The sequence below is a fragment of the Varroa jacobsoni genome, unplaced genomic scaffold (assembly GCF_002532875.2).
Source record: "Varroa jacobsoni isolate VJ856 unplaced genomic scaffold, vjacob_1.0 contig04263, whole genome shotgun sequence".
Lineage (NCBI taxonomy): Eukaryota > Metazoa > Arthropoda > Arachnida > Mesostigmata > Varroidae > Varroa > Varroa jacobsoni.
In genome coordinates, this window is record NW_019215205.1 from 1 (window position 1) to 21,610 (window position 21,610).

General features: G+C 37.0%; 1 protein-coding gene across 2 annotated transcripts; it reads right to left on the reverse strand.

The window, feature by feature from the left end:
- Positions 1 to 631: 631 nt before the first annotated feature.
- Positions 632 to 21,493, reverse strand: LOC111273019 (uncharacterized). 2 transcript variants are annotated; one of them, XM_022854712.2, is made up of 26 exons: positions 21,007 to 21,493; positions 19,548 to 19,692; positions 18,816 to 19,072; positions 18,435 to 18,506; positions 17,838 to 18,105; positions 17,407 to 17,652; positions 17,117 to 17,169; positions 15,975 to 16,463; positions 15,686 to 15,754; positions 15,284 to 15,439; positions 14,738 to 14,861; positions 14,303 to 14,465; positions 13,615 to 13,738; positions 12,563 to 12,677; positions 11,905 to 12,050; positions 11,475 to 11,683; positions 10,870 to 11,054; positions 10,561 to 10,682; positions 9,972 to 10,064; positions 9,318 to 9,490; positions 8,979 to 9,159; positions 8,397 to 8,682; positions 7,808 to 8,009; positions 7,099 to 7,183; positions 5,286 to 5,404; positions 632 to 4,782 (listed from the first exon to the last, which is right to left on the reverse strand). In XM_022854712.2, the coding sequence occupies exons 1-26, from the start codon at positions 21,136 to 21,138 to the stop codon at positions 4,395 to 4,397; spliced, it is 4,602 nt and encodes a 1,533-aa protein (XP_022710447.1). In that variant the 5' UTR covers positions 21,139 to 21,493; the 3' UTR covers positions 632 to 4,394. The 2 variants fall into 2 exon arrangements, with proteins under 2 accessions (XP_022710447.1, XP_022710448.1); XM_022854713.2 differs by lacking the exon at positions 18,435 to 18,506.
- Positions 21,494 to 21,610: the final 117 nt, after the last annotated feature.

A 21,610-nucleotide genomic window follows, 5' to 3' on the forward strand; every position in this document is an offset into this window, starting at 1 on the left:
ATGCAATCTGTGTGACAAAATAGTTTCATACACTGCTGATAAACGGCAACAAACACTTTCCCAACTAAAAACATTTTTAAAAACAAATGAAATATTTCTCAAAAATCAAATAGAGGACTTCTTGAATCAAATCAAAGGGCAGATTCCAAGGTCATTCATTGTGTAGCCATAATCAAATCGAACGATATACGAAACGTATCATGGTATACAAAAGTTAATATGGCTCTATTTTTAAAAAAAGAACGAGTTGAGTTACTATATCTGGTACGAGAAACAACGTCACATAGAGGAGCTAATGTAGTAATTGTGTTTCATATTTTGGGGCAACGTCCGATCCGAACACGACAAATAGTTACTATTTTATATCTCTATCTACCGGCAAAGTTTTCTGCCATTCAAATACGCTTTAATATCGCTGCATCTTACTAAATCTATTGAATCACCAAATTACCCTGCTCACTGCTGTTCTTTTTTGCAAAAAAGGGGGGGAACATTGCGCCCGCTTCTACTAGAAACTCACAGAGAGTCCATAAAACTGCCCAAGATGTTGGTCATAACCATCGAAGTCATACTTCGTACGGATAGTGCATCAGGAATCCTTAAGCCTTAGGTTAGATAGAAGGCAAGCATATATCGGAGTACCCAGTTAGTAAACTTTACTTCCAACCATGCATATAAAAACAAATTACAAAGTAACCAAGAAGTATTACGGAGTGCATCGATTTTCTGAATTTAAAAGAGTTAAGATGTTGATTGAAAACTAATGCGACCTACACTATACCATAACATTACCTTACATATATTTGATTACATAATATTATAGCATGCACTATTCTCAAAGGCAAAGATTGCTTACTCGAGTTCCGCAATATAACATCATATTTCTTTGAAACAGAAAGTTTTCTTGTAATTAGCCATATGCTTATGAGTAGCGAAAAATTACTTTCGGCATGTTGACTTGTCATTTAGTATGCTTCAAGTTTTAGATGAGCTTTGAATGACATGTTAACTACAGTAAAGCTCACAACCACATATTAGTTATGCCGTTTAAGTATTATTATTGTTATTTCTCTAGATAGATACCTTTTAAGGCATACAATATATATTCCAGAAGAAATTTCATTATCTGAAAATTTCACTTAAAATAGGTGCGGAGTATTGTCTCCAAACGAATTGGTCTTTTTTATTTTCGGGCACCAATAACGACAAGGTAGAGGCAAGTTTACCGCTAGCTACGTTAAGTCGTATACTGAAATTATCACTGTAACTTGGAACCGTTTGCACCTGGTCGTTGAAGTCTATTGAGTGAGGGTGGTCGAAGTGTAATAATGCGCAAGAGCAGAAGACAGGGCTATGTGTGCCGTGCCTTTCGAATCCACAGTAAACAATCTAGATTAACTCGACTGCACATCGATTGACCTGCCCCATTAACAATCTTCGACCCCAGTTTGTATGGCGGGCGCAATCCTAAGTATTCCTTCCTATAAGCGCTCAGGTGTTTAAAAATAAATAAAAGTCCAAAAAAATTAAAACTATCTCCCCAAAGGGTACCATTAGTAATTCAAATGAAAAAAAACTTTCATTGACACATTGTTAACACAACTATACGTAAACGAAAATTCAAAAAAAGGGAATACATGACAGTATAGTTGTATATGCGAGTGGCCAAAATCAGAACAGGAAGAAATTAAAGAAAATGAAACAAACATGAATTAATGATGAAACATAAATGAAACACCAAGAGCACAACAATTAGTATGTTTGTTTCTAAGTATAGTTAATTCTAATATATGTTATTTATAGCAAAACCATTCGTCTTCTCAGAAAAATATGATACAGCAAAGTGATACACTACAATGGACAGCGCGCTACATCGGCATAGTACAGAATAATCGTCATGCACGTACACATATAGCAAAATCTATATTGCTCCGTATTTGTTAGTTCTGACACGGAACTTTGATAACCGAGAGCAATTATTCACATCTTTTGCATACACATTTTCCGGTTTGTCATCAAATTATGAACCAAAGCTTATGGTTAAATCTATGCACCGTAGTCTGAGTGCAATTTTCTCTGTTACTATCGTTCCGTTTGTATGTTTGCACCGTTTCACGCGCGAAAAGCTCTAGGCTCATGACGCAGATCTTTATGATTTTGTGGGATCCGCGCTGGACTTGAAAAGCGCACATGCATATTGGTTGCCAGCGGTAGATTTTCCAGCTTCCTAGTCAACTGTTCATTGTGTTTAAAGCTTAACAACAGCGCTCTCCTATACGACGTACCGTTTTGTAGTAGTTTTTGTAGTACTAATACTCATGAGCTTGCTTACAAATGCGTTGCAACTCATACCCTGTCTGTTGGTCTTGCTCCATGTGGATGTCTCGGTCCTTCCATTTTAATAAAATTCAATTAGTGGTACTCGGTTAGGGTATATTACAAGTATCGCATTGTCATTACGATAGTTTCGCTTTTGAAGGCCCGTTGCATAAGCGGTATAGAAATTGAATATCCCTCACTAATTTCGGAATTATGAAACATTGGAAATGGAGGCAGCATGATTTGGATAACTAATGCGTACCCCTTCGATTTTGGGTAGCCATGATCTTGCAGACATCGTTAGCGAATGGTCGCAATGAACATTGTTACCAAGCCGTTTCATCAGTGCGTTGGAGAACTAACCGATAACCGACGGAAAGGAACATCGCATATAGCGCTTCATATCGGGGTTGCCACTCCGCAATGTGACTCTGCCTTTTACGGATTTGAGTAAGAAGACTGGAATAACCTCGATTATGCCATGGGCCACCTCCTAGATAACGTCCGTAACGCCCGCAGCGATATCTTACGATTCAATTTCGGACTAAAACGATATGCAGAACGCAGATGCTAATTAAAAAATATGTTTATATACTTTTATGATAGAGGTGATGATGTTTATAAATAAAGACGACAAGGCGGCAAGTCACTTGAGAACCAACTTGTTATGTACGCTTCTCTACTTAGATGTATCTAGGTCCAGCGTCTAATCACTTAGATTAGAGCACTGGTGGATCTGCAGAATTTGTTGCAACAGCAGACATGATGTATATGGCTGAAGTGGGAATAACTGTCTGATTATTGCTTCACAAGCGAGCCCTGACCGCAGAAAACTGCAACAACCAAATCAAAGACAAGGCCTCACTACGTTTTGCGATAGTTAAGAAGGTGAGAGGAGAGAGTGGTGTTATTGCCATTAGAAAATATTACCTGAACTTATTTGCGAAATCAAGCCTGAACATTAAGAGACCAAGTCATAGGTTCTTAACCACGAAAATGCACTGAGTCAAGCGCCGTTATTTGTGTCGTCCTTTTTTGCGCAAAGCCTAACGCCTATGGTGCCTTAATATAGCTCCGTGAAGCGTTGTTCTTTTCCAAAACGTCGGCATTCAGCAAATGCATGTAAAACGACAAGGCCTGCCATAATAACCACATGTCCAGGCTCTGTAGAACCAAATCGCCTACTTTTTGATCTAGTAGTGTTCAAAAGGCTGATAGTGAGAGAGTTCCTCTCACTATAGGACGAATGGTGTAGGTACATAAATACGTCCCTGATTCACCTATGATGATAAACACTTACTATTGCCGTAAGGATTGTTCCGTTATCTCTGACGACGTTTCGAGTGCTACAGTATTATTTTCTAAGGTACGCATACTCCATTACAGTTTGTTACTAATGAAATAAACAACCTTCTCTATCTAAGCTGTATCTAAATTGCATGTATTTACATTTTTACAGATTACAAAATCTATGCTACTGTGTTTCACGGAACATCCTAGATGCATTACGCGAAACACAATTATATCACAACAAATTAACAAGAACTAAAATAATTTTGATTGATATTGGTCATATCCCGGAAACACATCACGTTAGGTAGGCCTTGATATATTCCTCGATTACTTGCATTTTTGATTTTTCTAGACTTAAGTATTTTCGCTTAGTATGACCGTAAGGGTCATAATCTATTAGTCAATTAATTATAATAACTGTTTGCCACATCTAACCAACTGTTCTATCAACATTCCGATATCTACTGATCCGCATAGCATTAACAACTAAGGCCATAAACGACCAGTGGATGTAAACATAAGTATATTATAAATCCCTCTTTTCTAGTTGCTCGCATCATATGAGAGATCATTTTTAGCATTTCAATTTCTGAAAAATGAAACACACTATAAAATCGATGCGAATCTATCATTTTTAAGGGATGTAAATGCGATCACATACGCTAGCAATAATGGCTGCTCTATCTAGCGAGTTTTAGGACAACTTGAAGGACCTTACAACATTAGAGAATCGCGTATTGCTTTGAGCGGGTATCGTACTAGTAATTGTCAATCATTAAACATCAACTCCAAGGACGATTGCCGGGAACATTCATCAATCTAACGCCAGAGAGTGGATTTCCTGTTCGCACGTTGGTCATATCTACACCGTCAGAATTAAGTTTCGCTTTTTGTTTTTTTACTTGACCTCTTCTCTTTGCTCTGGCATGCGTTGACAATAATGAGCCTTGTTTGGTTCCTTTCGCAAGTCGGCTTTTGTACGTTTTAAACAAACGTCCACCCTGACGACTGCGATCGCCTCGGCTGAAAGAACGCCCACTCCAGGTAGGGTTGTTCGTCATAGCCCCTTCGGGAGGGGGCCCGTCCCAGGTGTCGTTTCCTACGCCTGTGTCTTTCTCATCGTCGTCTGTCGAAAAATCTAGGTCGGCTATTTCTAGCTTGGCAGAAAAGCTGAAAAAAAAACGATGTCAACGGCGTTTTCATATTAATGCTACGTTTTGTAATGAAAATGATCATTACTGATCTCTACATTAGCCCACAGCTATATGTTTAAAAAGAAACGTCTGTACTGCACACACACACACGCTTATGTTTTATCGGATGGCAACCCGTTTGTGCTTTTAGAACGTCTTTAAGAAGGAAGTAATGCCATAATATATTTTATTCACTAAAAGAGCTGTTCATATATAAGAGATACGCTCCTTCCATGATGCTCTGCAATTATAAAATTATTAACTAAAAACAATGACTATGAAATACACTGGTCTAGACATTATATAGTGTGAGGACCATTATGTACAGTCTGTTAATAAAACTAAGAAACACGGGAAAATGCAAAGTACGTGGCTCCGGTCGTTTTTACGTTTCCCTTATATAATCTGTAATTCTTTCGCCTAAAGAATCAACAATTAGTATAAATCTACTCACAGTTTTGGGAAAATTTCTCTACGTACCTGCGAGTAATTTTAAGGAGACGCTCGCCATAATCTCTCCATAATACTTCTGATAGTGACACATGACGACGAGCAGTCTCCAAGTCGCGCGGTAAAACTTCCGAGAGCAGCCGAAGATTCTGCACAATTATTAAGAAACAAAGTTAGCAATATAGCGATAGAACAAAGAAATCTCACTAAAAATAAAAGCGTAATTCACGAAAATAATTGAATAATAAAAGATACATGCGTATACTAATATGCTGTACATTTTAGTAACAGCAGATAAAAAGAAGGAAGGAGTCAGAGAAGAACAGCATCAGAAGAAGTACGCGGATAGCTCCTAGAGCAAAATGCAAGGTTGGATTGAACGTACTTCATCATGGAAGGCTTTGCAGGAAAAATTATATTTTATCGTATATTATTAATCCCGATTTAAAGTCTCAGACAGCATAGATATACTTGTGACAATGGGTTTACTAAAAGCACGTTTGCACATCCTTCATATGGCTTAGGTCAATTTGCTAGTTACTTTAATGAGTTAGTTTTACTGCTAAACCGTTACATTAGGCTGTTACAAGTCTTCTTGGACTTCACAAGCACTTTTGAACTATTTGGGCTGAAATGATAATTATTTTAATATGTGTTAGAACTATTTTCCTTTGTTTTTTACGTACTTATTCTAGCGCCCTGGCAACTTCTGGACAGCTATATACCTACATCTCGCGTTTTTGTATGCAATTTTAACATTTTTTTATAATTTTTAAAATTTTAATAAAAAAGTAATTTTAATAAAATCGATTGTGAGGTAAGCTTGCCCATTTAAATGCTCTTTTTTTGGGCTTGAAAAATCCAGTAACTGTGGAAACTTAGATTGAAAGAATCAATTGGATTGAAGCCAAGGTTAGATATTCCTTTGCTCAATCAAGAAAGTAATTAAGAGATGGATGTTAGGTCTAGCGTTATTGTCAAATAACCAGATTCAGCGCTTTCGACTGTGGTGCCAACAGTTCATAAGTTTTTTGAGGAACTAGAGATAGCGAGCTGAATTGATTGCTTCATTTTCGGCGAGATTTCGTAATAGCAGGTATCCCTAATGCGCATTGTAAGTACTACTATCACCTTATATCCGACTTTACTCAACACTAAAACCGAGCTCGTTTTTATTTTTGGACCACGACATCCTCTCGCATCGTCTCTCTCCGGATGGCGGCAGAGATTTAACAGTGCTTCGTATATGGTGGCCGTCTACTCAAGGCGGGTTTTCTGTAGATTAGAGTTCCACCAACTGTACGTAAAATACACGATACGCGTTTCCAACTAGCCTGAAGCCATTCACAGGGACCCATTTTTCTCACTTTTCAGCGTTTGGGTTATAACTCTGTAACACGTTATATGTGAAATGCCAGTTTTGACCAGCAGAGTTTTTATAGTTGAAGCCTTGCTTTTATGGGAAGTCTTCTTACCATATCAACCTCATATATATTTCCGCAGCACTGCGATCATTGAAGAATAAAGATTTAGCCACTGAACGTCTTTCTCGACACAAAGAAAAAAGTTTTTCTTTCTCAACTAATTTCTTCCTAGAGTAAACTTAACTACAAGCATAGAAGACTGGAGTATGTATAGGCAAAATTTCATCTGCTAGCGGCGCGTAGTTCAAAAGTTATTTAATTTCGAAATCCGCTGGTTTGCCTTTTTACAAATGACTTTATTTTTTGAATGATTTTACTTCAAATTGAACATCTAAAAAGCTCATATCGATTTGCACTTATAATACACAAGCAATATTTCTGTATACTCTAGATCGCTATATAAATCCCATCCCGCTCACCTCAGTAGAAAAAAGATGTGTATAGTTGAACATTCCTCTTTCCCGGCCAATTGCTTTCGCTTCCGTGATAAGGCAGTCCATACAGCTGCAAGCAAAAATAGGTTTTAATTGTATTTTGGCTGCGGAAAGTAGGATAGGCCGTTAATGTATCTAAAGGTCCCTTTGTTGGCTTTTGACGGCACATTAGCGCCAAAGTAACTTCCTAACGTCTCCGACTTGTGCCGAAATCCGCTCTTCAATTTGCATCAAAAGAAGTTTAACGTGTTTCTGTATATAGCAATACGTACCCTGACTATCCTAACCAATTTGAAGAAGGATGTATATTATTTATTTAAATTATTTAAAATTATTTAAAATAATAGTGTATCTGTAAAGTAACTACCTCTTGGCCTATAACTGCGCATGTGTGGAAACCGAGCATTCCATCATATTATTCCATAACATTAAGTCAACAGGCTTTAATAGAGCGAGCTTACAACCTATGTAACTGTAATTTGTAGATCTATACTATACATAACGAAGTCTAGTAATAATATTGCTCCAAAGGTATTTGATCTGGAAATATATTAGATGAAAGAAACCACTAAGATTTAATAAGTCACCGATGTAGATATCGACCCAAATATATTTAGTAAAATGTATTACACATAAGCCAACAGAGATCCAAATTATGATACGAGCAGATAGATTCTTCTTTGTGCTACCGTACTTTTTCTTGATGATGGCAGACATTTCTGAAAGCGCATTTTGCTTCCGGGGTACGTCTAAAGGCACCAGTGCTTTGTTGGGTTTCAGGATTTTCACGGTTAGCTTCGAGCCTGCTTGCCGCAGAAACACCCGGCCTTTATTTTCTAAGACAAGGTACGCAGCATCCGCATGCTTTGTTTCAACTACAAACTGCTTCAGATAGCCTAAAAAGGAACGACAAGCCGAATAAATTGTAACCATGATCTTGACAAGTGTTTGTTCATAAGATAAAAGCAGATGTGTATTAAATGTATTGAAGGGTTTCAATTGTATGAATTACCAATTATGGAGAGAAATCACCTTGAAAAGCAGCATAAATGAGTCTGATTTTGTATATGAGAAATTTTGATTTTGTAGATAAATGTATCTTTAAATACACAGCGGTAACTGAATTATGATTTTTCTGCGTATCATTACATCATTACTACGTAACAATGAGCATTTACCTAATTGCATCCAATAAAGATGTTTCTCAAAAAAAGAAGCGAAAAAATGTGAATAAAGCAGAGTTGAGGGAGCCAAAATATACATAGATATAAAACTTGGGTTACCTTCAATGACGAGTCTATTGACGAGCTTCTCTGGTAAAGTCTTGTCTATACTGACGAGTCGCTGTTTAGCCAGTCCATAGGCTGCTTCTGAAGTGAGATTGTCACACCGGATTTTCCGACTGTTTGCCCCTTTGAAGACATCAATAAGAACCAGTAGGGTGATAAATGAGTGCTGCTTATTGCAGCTCTTTTTCTCGATTAACTCCAAAAGATGGCGAGCTTCTTGAGTACAATCAACTTCTTCGATTTTTGACTTACTTCGTCTGCTGCAATTGGCGCAAGACACCTTTAACAGTACCACCAAATTAGTACATTCACAAACAGAACTTAATCACCGCGCATTTTAAGTCAATGCGCTTAGTTTCTTTTTTCTTTTTTTTTCTTTTTACTTGTTACTTAAATTCTTTTTCCTAGTACGTTTAGCGCATCATAGCAAATTTCGATGTTCTATTGGCTGATGGAATGTGAATGGTCTGCTCTCATCACTAGTATCCGTCTCTTTTTAACGTTTCTTGAATTTCGATACTTACACAATGAGACTGACATTATTCTAACACTCTCAACGCGAATTTATATACTAACCCTGAGGTTAGATTCGCAGAACTTTGAACCGAAGTCTTCTCCAAAGTATTTAAGTATCTGGTGGCGTATGCAATCGATTTCGTTAGCACAAAAACGGGTCATTATCCATAAATTAGCATAATGGGTGTTCCTTGATTCCAGTGACGACGTCTCCTTTGCCTTTTCTATCAACTTGCGCCACCTTAGCGAATATTAAACAACATCAGAAAATTAATACAACTAATAATAGAAATAACAGTAGATTCATACAATGCGGGTAAACGTATTGAAAAGCATTCTAAATCTGTTTAAATTTTACGTTTGTTTACGAAACAAAAGCTGTTTGGCTACTAAACTAACCTGATGTAGTCCGCCATACGGAAATATAGAATGCAATCGGATGGGAGACCGTCTCGTCCAGCGCGGCCCGTTTCCTGGTAATAGCCCTCCACGGACTTCGGTAGTGTCGCATGAATAACAAAGCGAACATCAGCTTTGTCTATGCCCATACCAAATGCAATAGTAGCACAAACCTAAAATAAAACGTAAACTGATACTAAGGCTGACTTTGGATACATAAAGTTTGTTACTCAACAGAGCCATTAAAGGGAACTTCGTTTACTCCCTGTAGTCAATGAATGATGTCAATGAATCTTGCGCAGTTTGGAAATCAAGCGCACTACGGGACAAATATTAAGGTATCATTGATAAAAAAAATCTCAACTAAACCAAGCTTATGTTGTTCTTAATATGCGAAAAAAAAACGTCGCGTGAAATTTGTCCTTTTAAATAGCAGGCCACCCGTAAGCAATCTAAATATAGCACTCAACACAAGTTTGGTGATGCCGCTACGAACCAGATTCTTTTTTACACTGACGTTCTGACCAATAACACAAATTTGTACTACGATTAACAGTCCAAGTTTTATTAATACAAATACCACAATGCTTCAACCTTGCGGTATTTGCATACATAATGTTGTGTATAATGCATTTTAATGCAGAAGTCACATACGACGTCCTTATCACCGTTGATCCACATATCTTGGACTTGGTTTCGTTCTCGGGGATCCATTCCTGCATGATAACTGATGGCAGAGATGTCGGCCTGGAATTCGAACCCACGTGGTGCACTGTTAGGTCACATCTGATGCTAATAAAATACCCCACATATACAGTAGAATGCATTGCAATTCAAGCTGATAAGCGATTTTTATTTTGATTATTAGTACACTTCATATCGTTTCAAATTCTCCTACTGTTTTTCCTCTCTAATTGATATATATATAATCTTATTCTATATCTAATCACGTACGCACAGTTCTTTAAAGTAATTAAATGGGTTCAGGTGTAGCAATTGAGGCTACTTAAAGTACTTGTCTTTCACAATTCTATGCTATAATAAGAACGAAAAACAATCAAAGCTTCTAACGACATTCGCCGCGATAAGAACAAATGGAAACGTGGATCAGAGCTAACCTTGTCCGAGATGGGCTGCTGTCTTCTGCTGCTTTTGGCATACATTATAGGAAGTTATATTAAAAGGCTTTAAGTACAATCGTGATTACTGGTAAAAAAATTCTAACTATTTCATTTGTCATTACCGTCATTAGCCTTGCAGCAGTATCGTCGCAGTCCTTGCGAGATAAACAGTACACAATTCCACATTTGTTTTTGAATTTCTTTTTTATAATCTCGATGATCTCGTCGACCACGGGTTTTTTAGCTGAAAAACAAAAGCAAGATAATAATAAGACAGAAAAAATTCTTTCTTAATACGCGAACTAAACTGAATACAATATCTGTCCACTTCTATAAACAGGTAGCCAAGGTCATCTTGGGATGCAAACGAGTAAAAATGTTGATGAAACTGAATGACTATAATCTATCATTGGTTTCGTTAAGCTACTCACGATTTTGCACAATTTCGTAACGCAGATTAGTCCTATTGAAGCTTTGTAAGAACCACTTAGGCTGCTTCATCTGTAACTGAACCAAAATGTCCTGACGAACGCGCGGACTAGCAGTAGCCGTTAAAGCCATCATTGGTATGCCAGGGTAACGTTTCCGTAATTCACTCAGCTTCTGGTAATCTGGCCTGTTGGTGCATTCGTACACGTATAATTGTACTGTATCTCTTAATTTTAAATTTCATTCAAAGGACATTTTAAGGCTTGACTCAGTTATAATGACTTGGCCTGGTGCATTAACGGGTGGCTTTGATCGGAGATTATCGGCTAGAGCTACCACATAAAAGTAAGAATGTATCAAAAATAACCTATTAGCCCGGAGTTCGTGCTTTTCTCTACTTTATGGTGATGGTTCTATGAACTTTTTTTTATTAAGAGCTCAGTCTTGGTAGACATTACACCGTTTGTAGTCGATTCTCGGAATATTTCAACCTTTTTATTATTCGATGAAAAGGCTGGCACAAAAGCAGAGAGCACTCAAATCTTTATATCTGCGCTCTGGAACAAATATTATTGTTACTATACATATATATATGTACATTATTTACCGAAAATCGTGTCCCCAATGAGAAACGCAGTGTGCCTCATCAATAACGAATCGTGCCAGGCGATTACGCTTCTGCAGATGGTGTAGGACAGACAGAAGCTTCTTCGAGGCAGCCAATTTTTCGGGTGTCACGTAAAGGAGCTTTAAGGTCGGTTCAACACTGTGTAAATCTCCATAAATATCGGTGTCATTTCCATTACTGCCATCGTCCTGTAAATGTTAATAACAGAGTTGGTATGCGGTGGCGCAAGTTGCTACTAATTCTGCAAGTCTTAGTTTCCTCCAAGGTTCGCATCGTAAACAATTGTTCATTTAATTCCAAGAAAATGTCTTGTTCTTATAGGGATAGACCTCGAGACTAACAAAAAGCTCCAGCGGCTCATTTTATACCATTAGATACAGACATGAGTAGCTACCGAAATTTAACTGACCTCGGATGTGAGATAACCAGAGGGAATTCCCAGCGCAGTGAGCTTGTTCGTCTGATCATGTATAAGTGACTTGAGAGGAGAAACGACCAGAGTCACTCCAGGGGAGCAGACCGCAGGCAACTGGTAGCACAAACTTTTTCCTCCACCTGTGATCAGTGACAATACGTATGTGAATTTATTTTCTTTAGTTTTAATAGGCTACAAAAATGTTTATATGAATCGAAATTACGTTTTGAAAAGGAGCACTTTTTATTTATATAACATGAGGAATGAAAATACGTAGAAGGTAAATATCTACTATACTTTAATATGTATTGTAGATGTCTACCAACTGATAGTGTATGCGACTCTGCGTAGGGTTCTGTGCAAAGTATATTTATATATAGATCTGATAATGAATAGCTCTACGAACTTTGACATCAACCTATATAGGAACCTTACACGACAAATTCTAAACGTTATGCCGATTTTGTTTTCCGGCCAATAAAGTTTTTAAAGCAAAGAAATATATTCCAACAAAAAGCAGTGTTTCACTATAGTTCGAACTAAATTGCGTTTATTTAACGTTATTTAAAAGCTTATTTAAAAGCTACACTGTGCTGGTCTTTTTTTGATAAGTCTCATTGTCATTAGCCGAATTCATCTAATCTGTACGAACCTGTGGGCATAAGGATGAAACAATCATGGCCAAGAAGCGTGGCATTAATCGCTTGTTTCTGGTTATGACGGAAAGCCTTTAACCCAAAAATATTCTCAAATTTTTCTCGCATGTCCTGGAAAAAAGTCAGGTCAAACATTAGCTGGAATGTATGCATACATCTAAATTACTATGGGTGATAAGGAAGCTTTTCAATTCTTGAGCTTATTCAAAATACTGACTTGAAGGTTATTTTTTGCTATAAACGGTGTTTTAAAGAACGCCATAAGCTGTTGCTTCGGGTTGGCTTGGCATAATAAACAAGTAGAGACAAAATTCTTGATGTATAGGTACGGTATACTAACTCCAACCTGACGTCTATAATTATCCAGCCCAATAGTACATAAGGCGCCTCACCCTACTATGAGTATCTTTTGATTATGACAGTCATTATACAATGTTTCGAATTTTGCGTGCGGAAACGCTTGCATGGAATAAAAAAAAGACTATGACATCGTTTTTTTATTGCCCGAATCTTTTTTGAAATACCAAGGAATACTTACACCCAAGTTTCAACCTAGAACAGCTTTACGTTTCTCACGTTACTAGCCAAACACCATTGTACCACCACAGAAATACAGCATTGCGTCTGTTTTCGGTACTTGACATGTGTACACCATCCATACGTGCTAAGATTCACAAGCAGCCAAGTCACCCTTGAATCATCATACGACCTCCTTTTTTCCTTTTTTGTGACAGCAATGGCAAATTCATCGCTACCATAATTTTACGTTTGTGTCTAATGATATAGGACACCAGATCTCCTACATCGTGCAACAATTCTCTTTTGCTTAGTTGTGGAATTCGATCAGTAGAGACCCTTATTTTCCAGATTTCAAGTCAGTTGCGCTCTCCTTTTAGCCATCACACCGCTTTTTGTTATGATAAAAGTTAAACCAACAACTATTTCATCAATCTAAAATGCTATAAATCTGTGTACTAAAAATTAATTCCGTCTGCGAGAACAAGAGAACAAATAACTCTCAGCCTATGAAAGTAGACGTTTGACTCACATTGGAAAAATGATACGTGTCACCATCAAATTCGCCGGTTGCCCCATCATCTTTCGAATCTCCTGAAAATTTCCCTCGAAGTTGCATTTCATCTTGCTGCAACGACGATGACACTGTGTTGTTCCTGAAATAAGTACGGTGCATTTATTTATTCGCGTGAAGTAGAAAAAAAATAAAATGAATGTTACAAATTGTAAGCACCTCAACCTAAAGCTGCTTCAAGTACCTATAAATTTTGTGTAATTATATTTCTAACGTAGCCTATTGCTATTTAGTCTCCTTATCTTCCACTAAAGGCAAGTCTTTGAACTAACCTTGCCCATATAAACTCACGTATGAGTGCTACTGTTCAGAAAGCTACTGCATGCTCAATCTTCACTTTTTTATTTACATGTACCGGTGATTGTGTGACAAGCATTTTCGTCCAAACAACTTTTCACCAGGGTAATGTCTTGGCAGAAATGTCACCTATATTTATATTTTGCCTCGCACGGATTTCAAATATCACTTCTATCGCGACTTTGTTTCTCTCGGAGTAGCTAGCGTTCCTCACGTGTTTTATCAGAAATGGATTGATATTAATTGCTTTTGAAACCGCATTTGTGGTACTCATACATATTGTACGTGTGGTGCTACTAGGATATAGTGCGGTACTAAGTTTACTACTAAATTCTTGTAAAGAACGGACTGTTTGTCATCTTCGGTGCTGAACAGGAGCTCGTCGTCGGATGAGAAAAAATTTGTCTGAGATAATTTCTCAGAACATGTGCCCGGTACTCCGCACTCGATGTTTGGGCTTATCACAGCAGCCGGCTCTACTTTTGGTTCAGGCTGAGGTTTCACAGGCAAAGCTGTAACAAATTCAAAGTATTTCTGTATGTAATATAAATCTTGAAAACTTCGATAACATTACTAAGCAGCTAACATATCTATCTGTCGCCTTTCATTTAAGGTGTAAGCCACGCTTTGACAGATTATTATTAAATATGTCATATAGAGGAATGTAACTGTCATATAGAGGAATAGAGAAATGAACTTCATTGTTACTCCATCTGCTTTTGGAGAACTTTTCAATGTTAGTTGTGCACTAATTATGCATTATAAAACGAGAATGTAGTTTTACCTGTAAAAGCTCTTTTTTCCATTTTCTGGACGAGTTTCACACTCAGTGGAGCCAGTACGGGATAATCGTCGCCGCTTGTATCGTTCTGATGGTTTTCATGGCTGTTTACAGGATCTATGGAGTCCTGACATTAAAACCAAATAGAATTCAACTTAATGGGTATTCCTTCCCTAGTGATGGCAAAAGTATTTGCTCAGGCCCAATTAAAAAATTTTAAATACGACGTGTGTATTCATTACAGATGTTGCATGTTATATCATTTTCATATCATCTCACCCTAAAGACCCTAACAGCGGCAAGTCTTCTGCTCACTTAATTTATTTTAATGACCGCTATAGGTCGTTTTGAGATATAAATCGTTGGAACAGTACGCTTTGTTTTCAAGATGAAATATATTTATCACGGGAGATGTACCGCAGGTGCGAAAATAAGCTCAGAGACAAGCATGATGCAGAACTTTTCCGGTACGCGAAAGTAGTGTCCTCACGAAACGTCTTTGATTTAAGCTACCGTTTTTCGTCAGGCAGTCTTGCTTGTATTGGATACCTGCGATAACGTAGGTCCCAAAACTACAGAGGGTCTACTTGATGCTCGTTCAACCTTTGCTGGGTTCTCCGAAATTCCCATGTGTGTAACGTCGATGTCCGTGCCTAGGGACTGGACTGGTCCTTCATTTGGCGTTTTTGAAAACGAAAAACGTGTCTGCAAACGATAACTCATGTTTAGAACGTATTATGTTGACAGTTGGATCAACTGAATGCTAAATTTTCCAACACATTTTTTACAAGTGTTTTTTTTTTTGCTTGTACGATATATCGGCCTAATGTCTCATTCCTTGAAACAAATACCAGATGCAATTACAGAAACTATTATGTAAATCTATCACATTCATTGACCACTATCCAATTAATGTAAAATAGCTTCTCCACAGATCTACGCATACCACACCTTAGGCCTTGCTGGGGTACTCCTTTCTTCAATTTGAAGGCGTAGCTCTTGGTGCTCCTTGAGAGCCCTCTGTAAATGCGTATTGCCAAATAATTTCAATTAGATACATTATATAAGAGAAGAAAATTAAGAACGATGAATCGATAACCTGGTTGTGTTCATGAACCAGTGATGTTATTTGTTAAACAGAGAGATGCTATCCATGCCGACTAGGAAACCCGTAAGTTTATCTTTTAGGTAGGTTTTAATTAGTAAAAGAAATAAAAAGAGAAGTCTTGTCTATAATAACCTTGGCCTCTGGTGTGATCACTCCATTGTTAATAAGTTCCCGACAGACTATTATCATCTTCGAATAGTCGCTACGTATTAGCTCTTCCAGTTTGTAGTCATATTGCTCGACATCAGATGATTTCAGTGCTGATGGAAATATGAAGCTCTTAGGGGTATCTCGGGTAATATTATTACGCTCTGCTAAAGATACTTCATCATCAGAAGTGTCTCCGATATGGCATTTGGGTTCCTGTCTAATTGAACAGTTAACGTTTTTTAAACCCTCAGAATCCAAAAAACGAGAACTTGAAGTCAATTGTTGAGTAGACACGGTCTGAAAACGGTCGCGAGTATCTTGGTGAGGACTACTAATGCCCGATGTGGGCATTTCATTCGGGAGAACATATTCAGTTTTAAAGGTTTGGTTCGGTCGGTTTTTAACTTCAGCATCGTTTGAGCTCTCCGAATCAAGAACACATAAGTTCGGAGTACAGTCACGTTTCGCGGGCTGTAATATGAGAACAAAAGCGATAACAAACAGCATGCTATAAACTAATGTTTATCATCGAGCAATATTGCCAATGATATCTAAAAGAAGAGGAAATTTATGAATTATTTACTTACTCTGACCTCATATTAATGTTACTACTGAATCAACATGATACATAATATTGTGTATGGAAAGAAAACGTATCTGTACTGAATCAGAAGGATGACAACGGAACCTTTAACTAGACACAACGAGAACATTAGCTGGCATATACTAGATATACAACGAAATATAGTTTGTAGTCAAGAATCATGAAGCATGCAGACATCAATAGATTATGAAAAGTGATTATCTATACTACTAGTCACCTATTCAGATGGATCTAACATCTAACAACAATACTATTAGCATTGTATCGAGCGCATGACAGAGTTAATAGATTCCTTGAGAACAGCCAAAAATGGATGATTTTAGAGTGCTATGAACTGACTTATCCTGAGAATACATGTTGTTTTAAAAAATGATTTTCAGGAAATGACTATTAGAGTTTGATTTGCTGTGATTTAACGTTGTCGCAGTATTTATAGGACTTGGATTATTCACACACATACACCACAAAGATTTTGCTTATTGATCAAGGAATTGAACGCCAGCGTACCCATAACACTTACCAAAAGAGGATGTGCAGCCTGTATTCCAAATCTCTTCTCAACACCAATCTCGTCTAAAATAAGTTCGATTTTAATCAGTTATGTGAGCGAATAACATGATGAATATTTGTGAAATATAATTTTTCGTAACATTTCATAGTAGTTAGTCTAACAATTTAATTAGCCTTCATTAAAGATGTATAATATATCGTATAGAATGAAGATACAGATTATTCAGGAATCAGGGAGCTAATTGCAGTGTTCGAGACGTGATTGTACTTTCATATACTTATTTACTTCACGCAAGTTACCTCTCTCTGTTGTCCCATGTCGACTACTTAGACATGGCTGGTTCTTAAGCAATGTTTCATAATCGAGATCCACTTCTTCGTCAGAATCGAGTATTGAAATCACGCGCTTAGAGGCTTGATCTCTAGACGGCGCAATAGTTTTACATTCCGTTTTAATAATTTGCACGTCTGAAGTATGGTCTCTACCACTTCTGTTATTGGTTTCACTTGGTAAATGGCTCTTTTTTAAAGGCTGTCGCAAAGCGCCTGCAAAGCAAATCAATTCAGTTAGGAAATAACCAAAGTATATAACTAAGGTATATATCCTTGTATATGATTATTATGAGTGAGAATGATAATTCGTTAAGGATCAACTACAACAAAATTAAACAATGTCTGCAATAAATTGCTCGACTCTTAATAACACCTTTTTAACTGAAAACCTCACTTACTTTTGGGTATTCTAGAAGCAAGCGGTACAAGCTCGATATCAGAATCTGAACTTGTAGGGTCGGGGTTGCAACTGACCCTCTTTAAAGATTTTCCGTTACTTGGAACCTTATCTGTTCTAAGTTGTTCGTCATCTTCGGAGAGATTGAATAATTCATTCTTTTCTTTATCGATAAAATCGCTGATTCGAGCGCGTTTTGGCGGTATGCCGGAGGTAGGCGAATCAGCTACAGGCCTTTTTGGTCCAGTTCTTGTAGGTAACGAACCGTCCTGAAGGATATGGTAAATTAGATGTACCTTTGAATTGTATGCCGTTTTTTGCCATATGGCTAAACATAAGCAATTAAAAACGTAACGTGATATACGTTGTTTACTACTTTTAAATCTAAGAATTGGCAATTATATTAAAAAAATAGTCGCATCGCCCGAGCGAAGTAAAAAAACACAATTGAAGTTATCGAGAAGTTTTCTCAAAAAAGTAGCACATGAATTCTAAATATGTATATGGAATGTAAATAGTAGTGCTATAGAAATGTACATTTTTTTCAAGAACAGCTTTTGAGACAACAAAACGTACAAAATTAAAACAGCACACTCACTTCGATAGACGCTAGAAGCTCATCTCCACTGTCAATAATGCTTCCACTAACGATCTGCTTATTATTCTGACTCTGGAATCACATTTAGCAATAATACCACAAACATCACGTAGAGATGTACGTATACTTCATACGTGGAGCATTATTTACTTGACAGTGTTTCGTCATGCTTTTATTTTATCCGGTTATGGATAAATACTACTTAACGTTTATTATTAACGTTATTTATTTAATAAAGCACGATATAATTGCTAACTCGAAAATCAAATTCCTGTAATGGTACCCTAGACGACAAGAGACGCTAGAGTCGTGTTAACTGCACAAATCAGCTCGGCTCAACTTAACTCAGTTTTATGCTTGCGTAGTCGCGCAAAATTTTACCTGCTGTGCGTATGTTGTCTGCAGAGTGTCATGTAAACGCGTCGCTGGTGGCGACGACGGAAGGTTATCGAATATGGCGTCATCATCGACTGCGGTCTTGTTAGAGTCTTTGCTGTTGAGTGCTGTTACTGGCAAACGATTAGTTGAATGCGCGGTAGTTAGATTTGTTGCAGAACAAGCACGTTGCTCAGAACCACAAACGGCATCGCTAGCCTGTTTTTTAATGAAGAAGTTCTGGATTGAAGGGATCTCGGAATCTGCCATAACAACAGATAAATGCAGCGCAAAAAAATTAGGCAACCAGTTAGCTTTTCTATTATTAATAGCTACAGTTACTCACCACCACTTAATCTGTAGCGAACTTGAAGCTCAATAGCGTCCAAATTGCCGAACGAATTTCGCTATTCGGTTGGCAGTGGCAACAAAGAGTATATAGATGTGGCTCAGATTTCTTCAGCATGTTCGGGCTTGCTTTTTACAAACAAAGTTGTGACTATAAGCTTGACTATTTATTAAATATAGTAGTTATTATGCTACTATTAGAAAACTGTACTGCAGTGATATAAAACAAGTGTGAAACGTTTCGTACGTTATACAGCAAAAGCAAAACGATTTTCAATGCAAAATAATGTCTGATGAAAGTGTATTAGCGTTTTCTAATATATTTAAAATGTCATCAATTTAATAAAAAAAAACAGTTAACTTCTCAGTGATTATTATCTTTTAGCTTACTCTTTTGCTCCAGCGCTTTGTTAGCGCTTAGCGCGCTCTGCTCTCTACAGCGACGTTCAAGCTTACGGATATTACAGTTAACATTCGAATCGAGCGTTCGAAAGAATTTGCTGGGCTCTTTGATAATTATTTCGCCAGGTTCAAACTGAAAGGACAATAATAATTAAGCAAACAACATTCCCCAATTATTATCTAATGATATGTACACTATTATATTTCGGTACGGAAAATATTTTGGAGGTAGGCTGTTATTTACGGAGGTCTAAATGTGTTTCGAGACTGTTTGAATCGTCAATGTTTATTACATGGCTTACTTGAAAACAAAAATCGGAGTAAAACATAGTTACATTTTGGCCACTTAATGATTTTAATTTTAGTATTCGCATAGGAGTTTATAACACATAGTCTTGTAATCATATCTCTAAATTGCTTAACAGAAAACCCGAAGCTTTCATACTCAATAATCTCGTATAAACGGTCAATCAGCACAAATCGATGCCTGTGATACCATCGATGTCTGTTCCAACAAAGAAATTGTGTAGTCGGACATAAAAAATAATTTTCACTATGTATTCCGTTGAAGTGTAACATAATACAACTCTAAGTATGCCAAGCATGTCCTAAATCCGTAATAGAACCTATATTGAGGCTAAAGGGGGTATTTTTCAGTGGCAACACCTGCGAACCGCATTTTTGAAGACTGATTTACTAATTCTGGTGGTTTTATTCAACAATATGTATTAAAATGTAAATTACGAGAAATAAGCTGAGCTTAATTAGAATAAACAAGACTCTTTTATTTAGAGTAATTAGTTTCTGCCTCTTAAGAACGCCCGTGTGTGCATGGGTGATATAGATTTTACTTGACATGAAAAATAGGTGTTTATACAGAGCTTAAATTCTCTGAGTTATGGTCCACAAATTGTCTACCATTTTTATTTGCTGCTTATTCTGATTGAATCCCATTCACTTGAAATTTATTTATATACATTTTTTACACTAAAGAATACTATTTAATCTTCTTTTATTTCAAACAAATCGCACATATATATCTTGTATCGGGTTTTGTTTAACGTTTATATAATATTAAGCATGTAGACTGTTATGTAAAATGAACAGATAAGACGTTCCATAACGTTCAAATATTGACTACTACTACTACTAAGAAATAAAACGATATCGGTATTTGACTTTAATCAAAAACAACTGAAATACGAAAAATGCCATATGACGCCAATGGCAAAACAAATAACGCACATCACAAAGATCAATTATAACTAATTTCTAGGTAGAGATATTTTTATAATTTGTATATTTCCTCTGCCATTTGAGGTTTATAAAAATCTACCGTTGGTTAAAATTAAATGCTTTATTATTTAACTTATATTATGAATTCTAATATAAATCGTGATGTATTCTTTTTGAGCTGTATATATTCCTAAGTAGCCTTACAACTTACAGAGGCGAAGCAATCGGATATGTAGAGCGCTCGATTTGCTTTAACTACCGGTTGCTGTTTATAGTTAGCGAAAAATTTCTCCAGTTGCTCTGAGTAATTATTCCTGAATGTTGAACGTAACTGGGACGACATTGGTATGGATACCGATAATTTACAACGCTCAAGTCCGTTTTCTTTTACGATCTTATATTATAGAGCGTCCAACTGGAGGCTGTCGGAAAGCATTGAAATACTCGGTGACTCCTGATTGACACATGAATTCCACACAAGTATTAAGTTTTAGTCTGAAATCGGGCGTGATGCTTGGGAGGCCATCGACTGTCAATCAAGAGCAAATGTTCAAACATGAAGTTCTGACGCTTATCAGTCAATTTAGTTCACTAATTGAGCTTTACGTAAAATATTTAACATTTTGTTTTATAGCAAATTTGAAGCGCTGCCAAAACACCGATACACTACCAATGCCGTTGATCTTTGGACGATCGAAACGATTTTGTTTATTCCCACCAAGCGTCTGCTATGAGGTTTTGGCGGAAATATGCTGACACCACTAAACAGATGTAAGAGTAGTATACTATAATAGCAGCAAATAAAAAGTGAAAAC

What these genes read in the sequence shown, in the direction of transcription:
- LOC111273019 (XM_022854712.2), bottom strand. Translation starts at nt 21,138, where the DNA reads ATGTCGTCCCAGTTACGTTCAACATTCAGGAATAATTACTCAGAGCAA. An exon ending in AGCTTCTAGCGTCTATCGAA is followed by an intron (nt 18,106 to 18,434) that starts GTGAGTGTGCTG and finishes CATATCCTTCAG; the next exon opens with GACGGTTCGTTACCTACAAG. An exon ending in TCTGCGAATCTAACCTCAGG is followed by an intron (nt 8,683 to 8,978) that starts GTTAGTATATAA and finishes GTACTGTTAAAG; the next exon opens with GTGTCTTGCGCCAATTGCAG.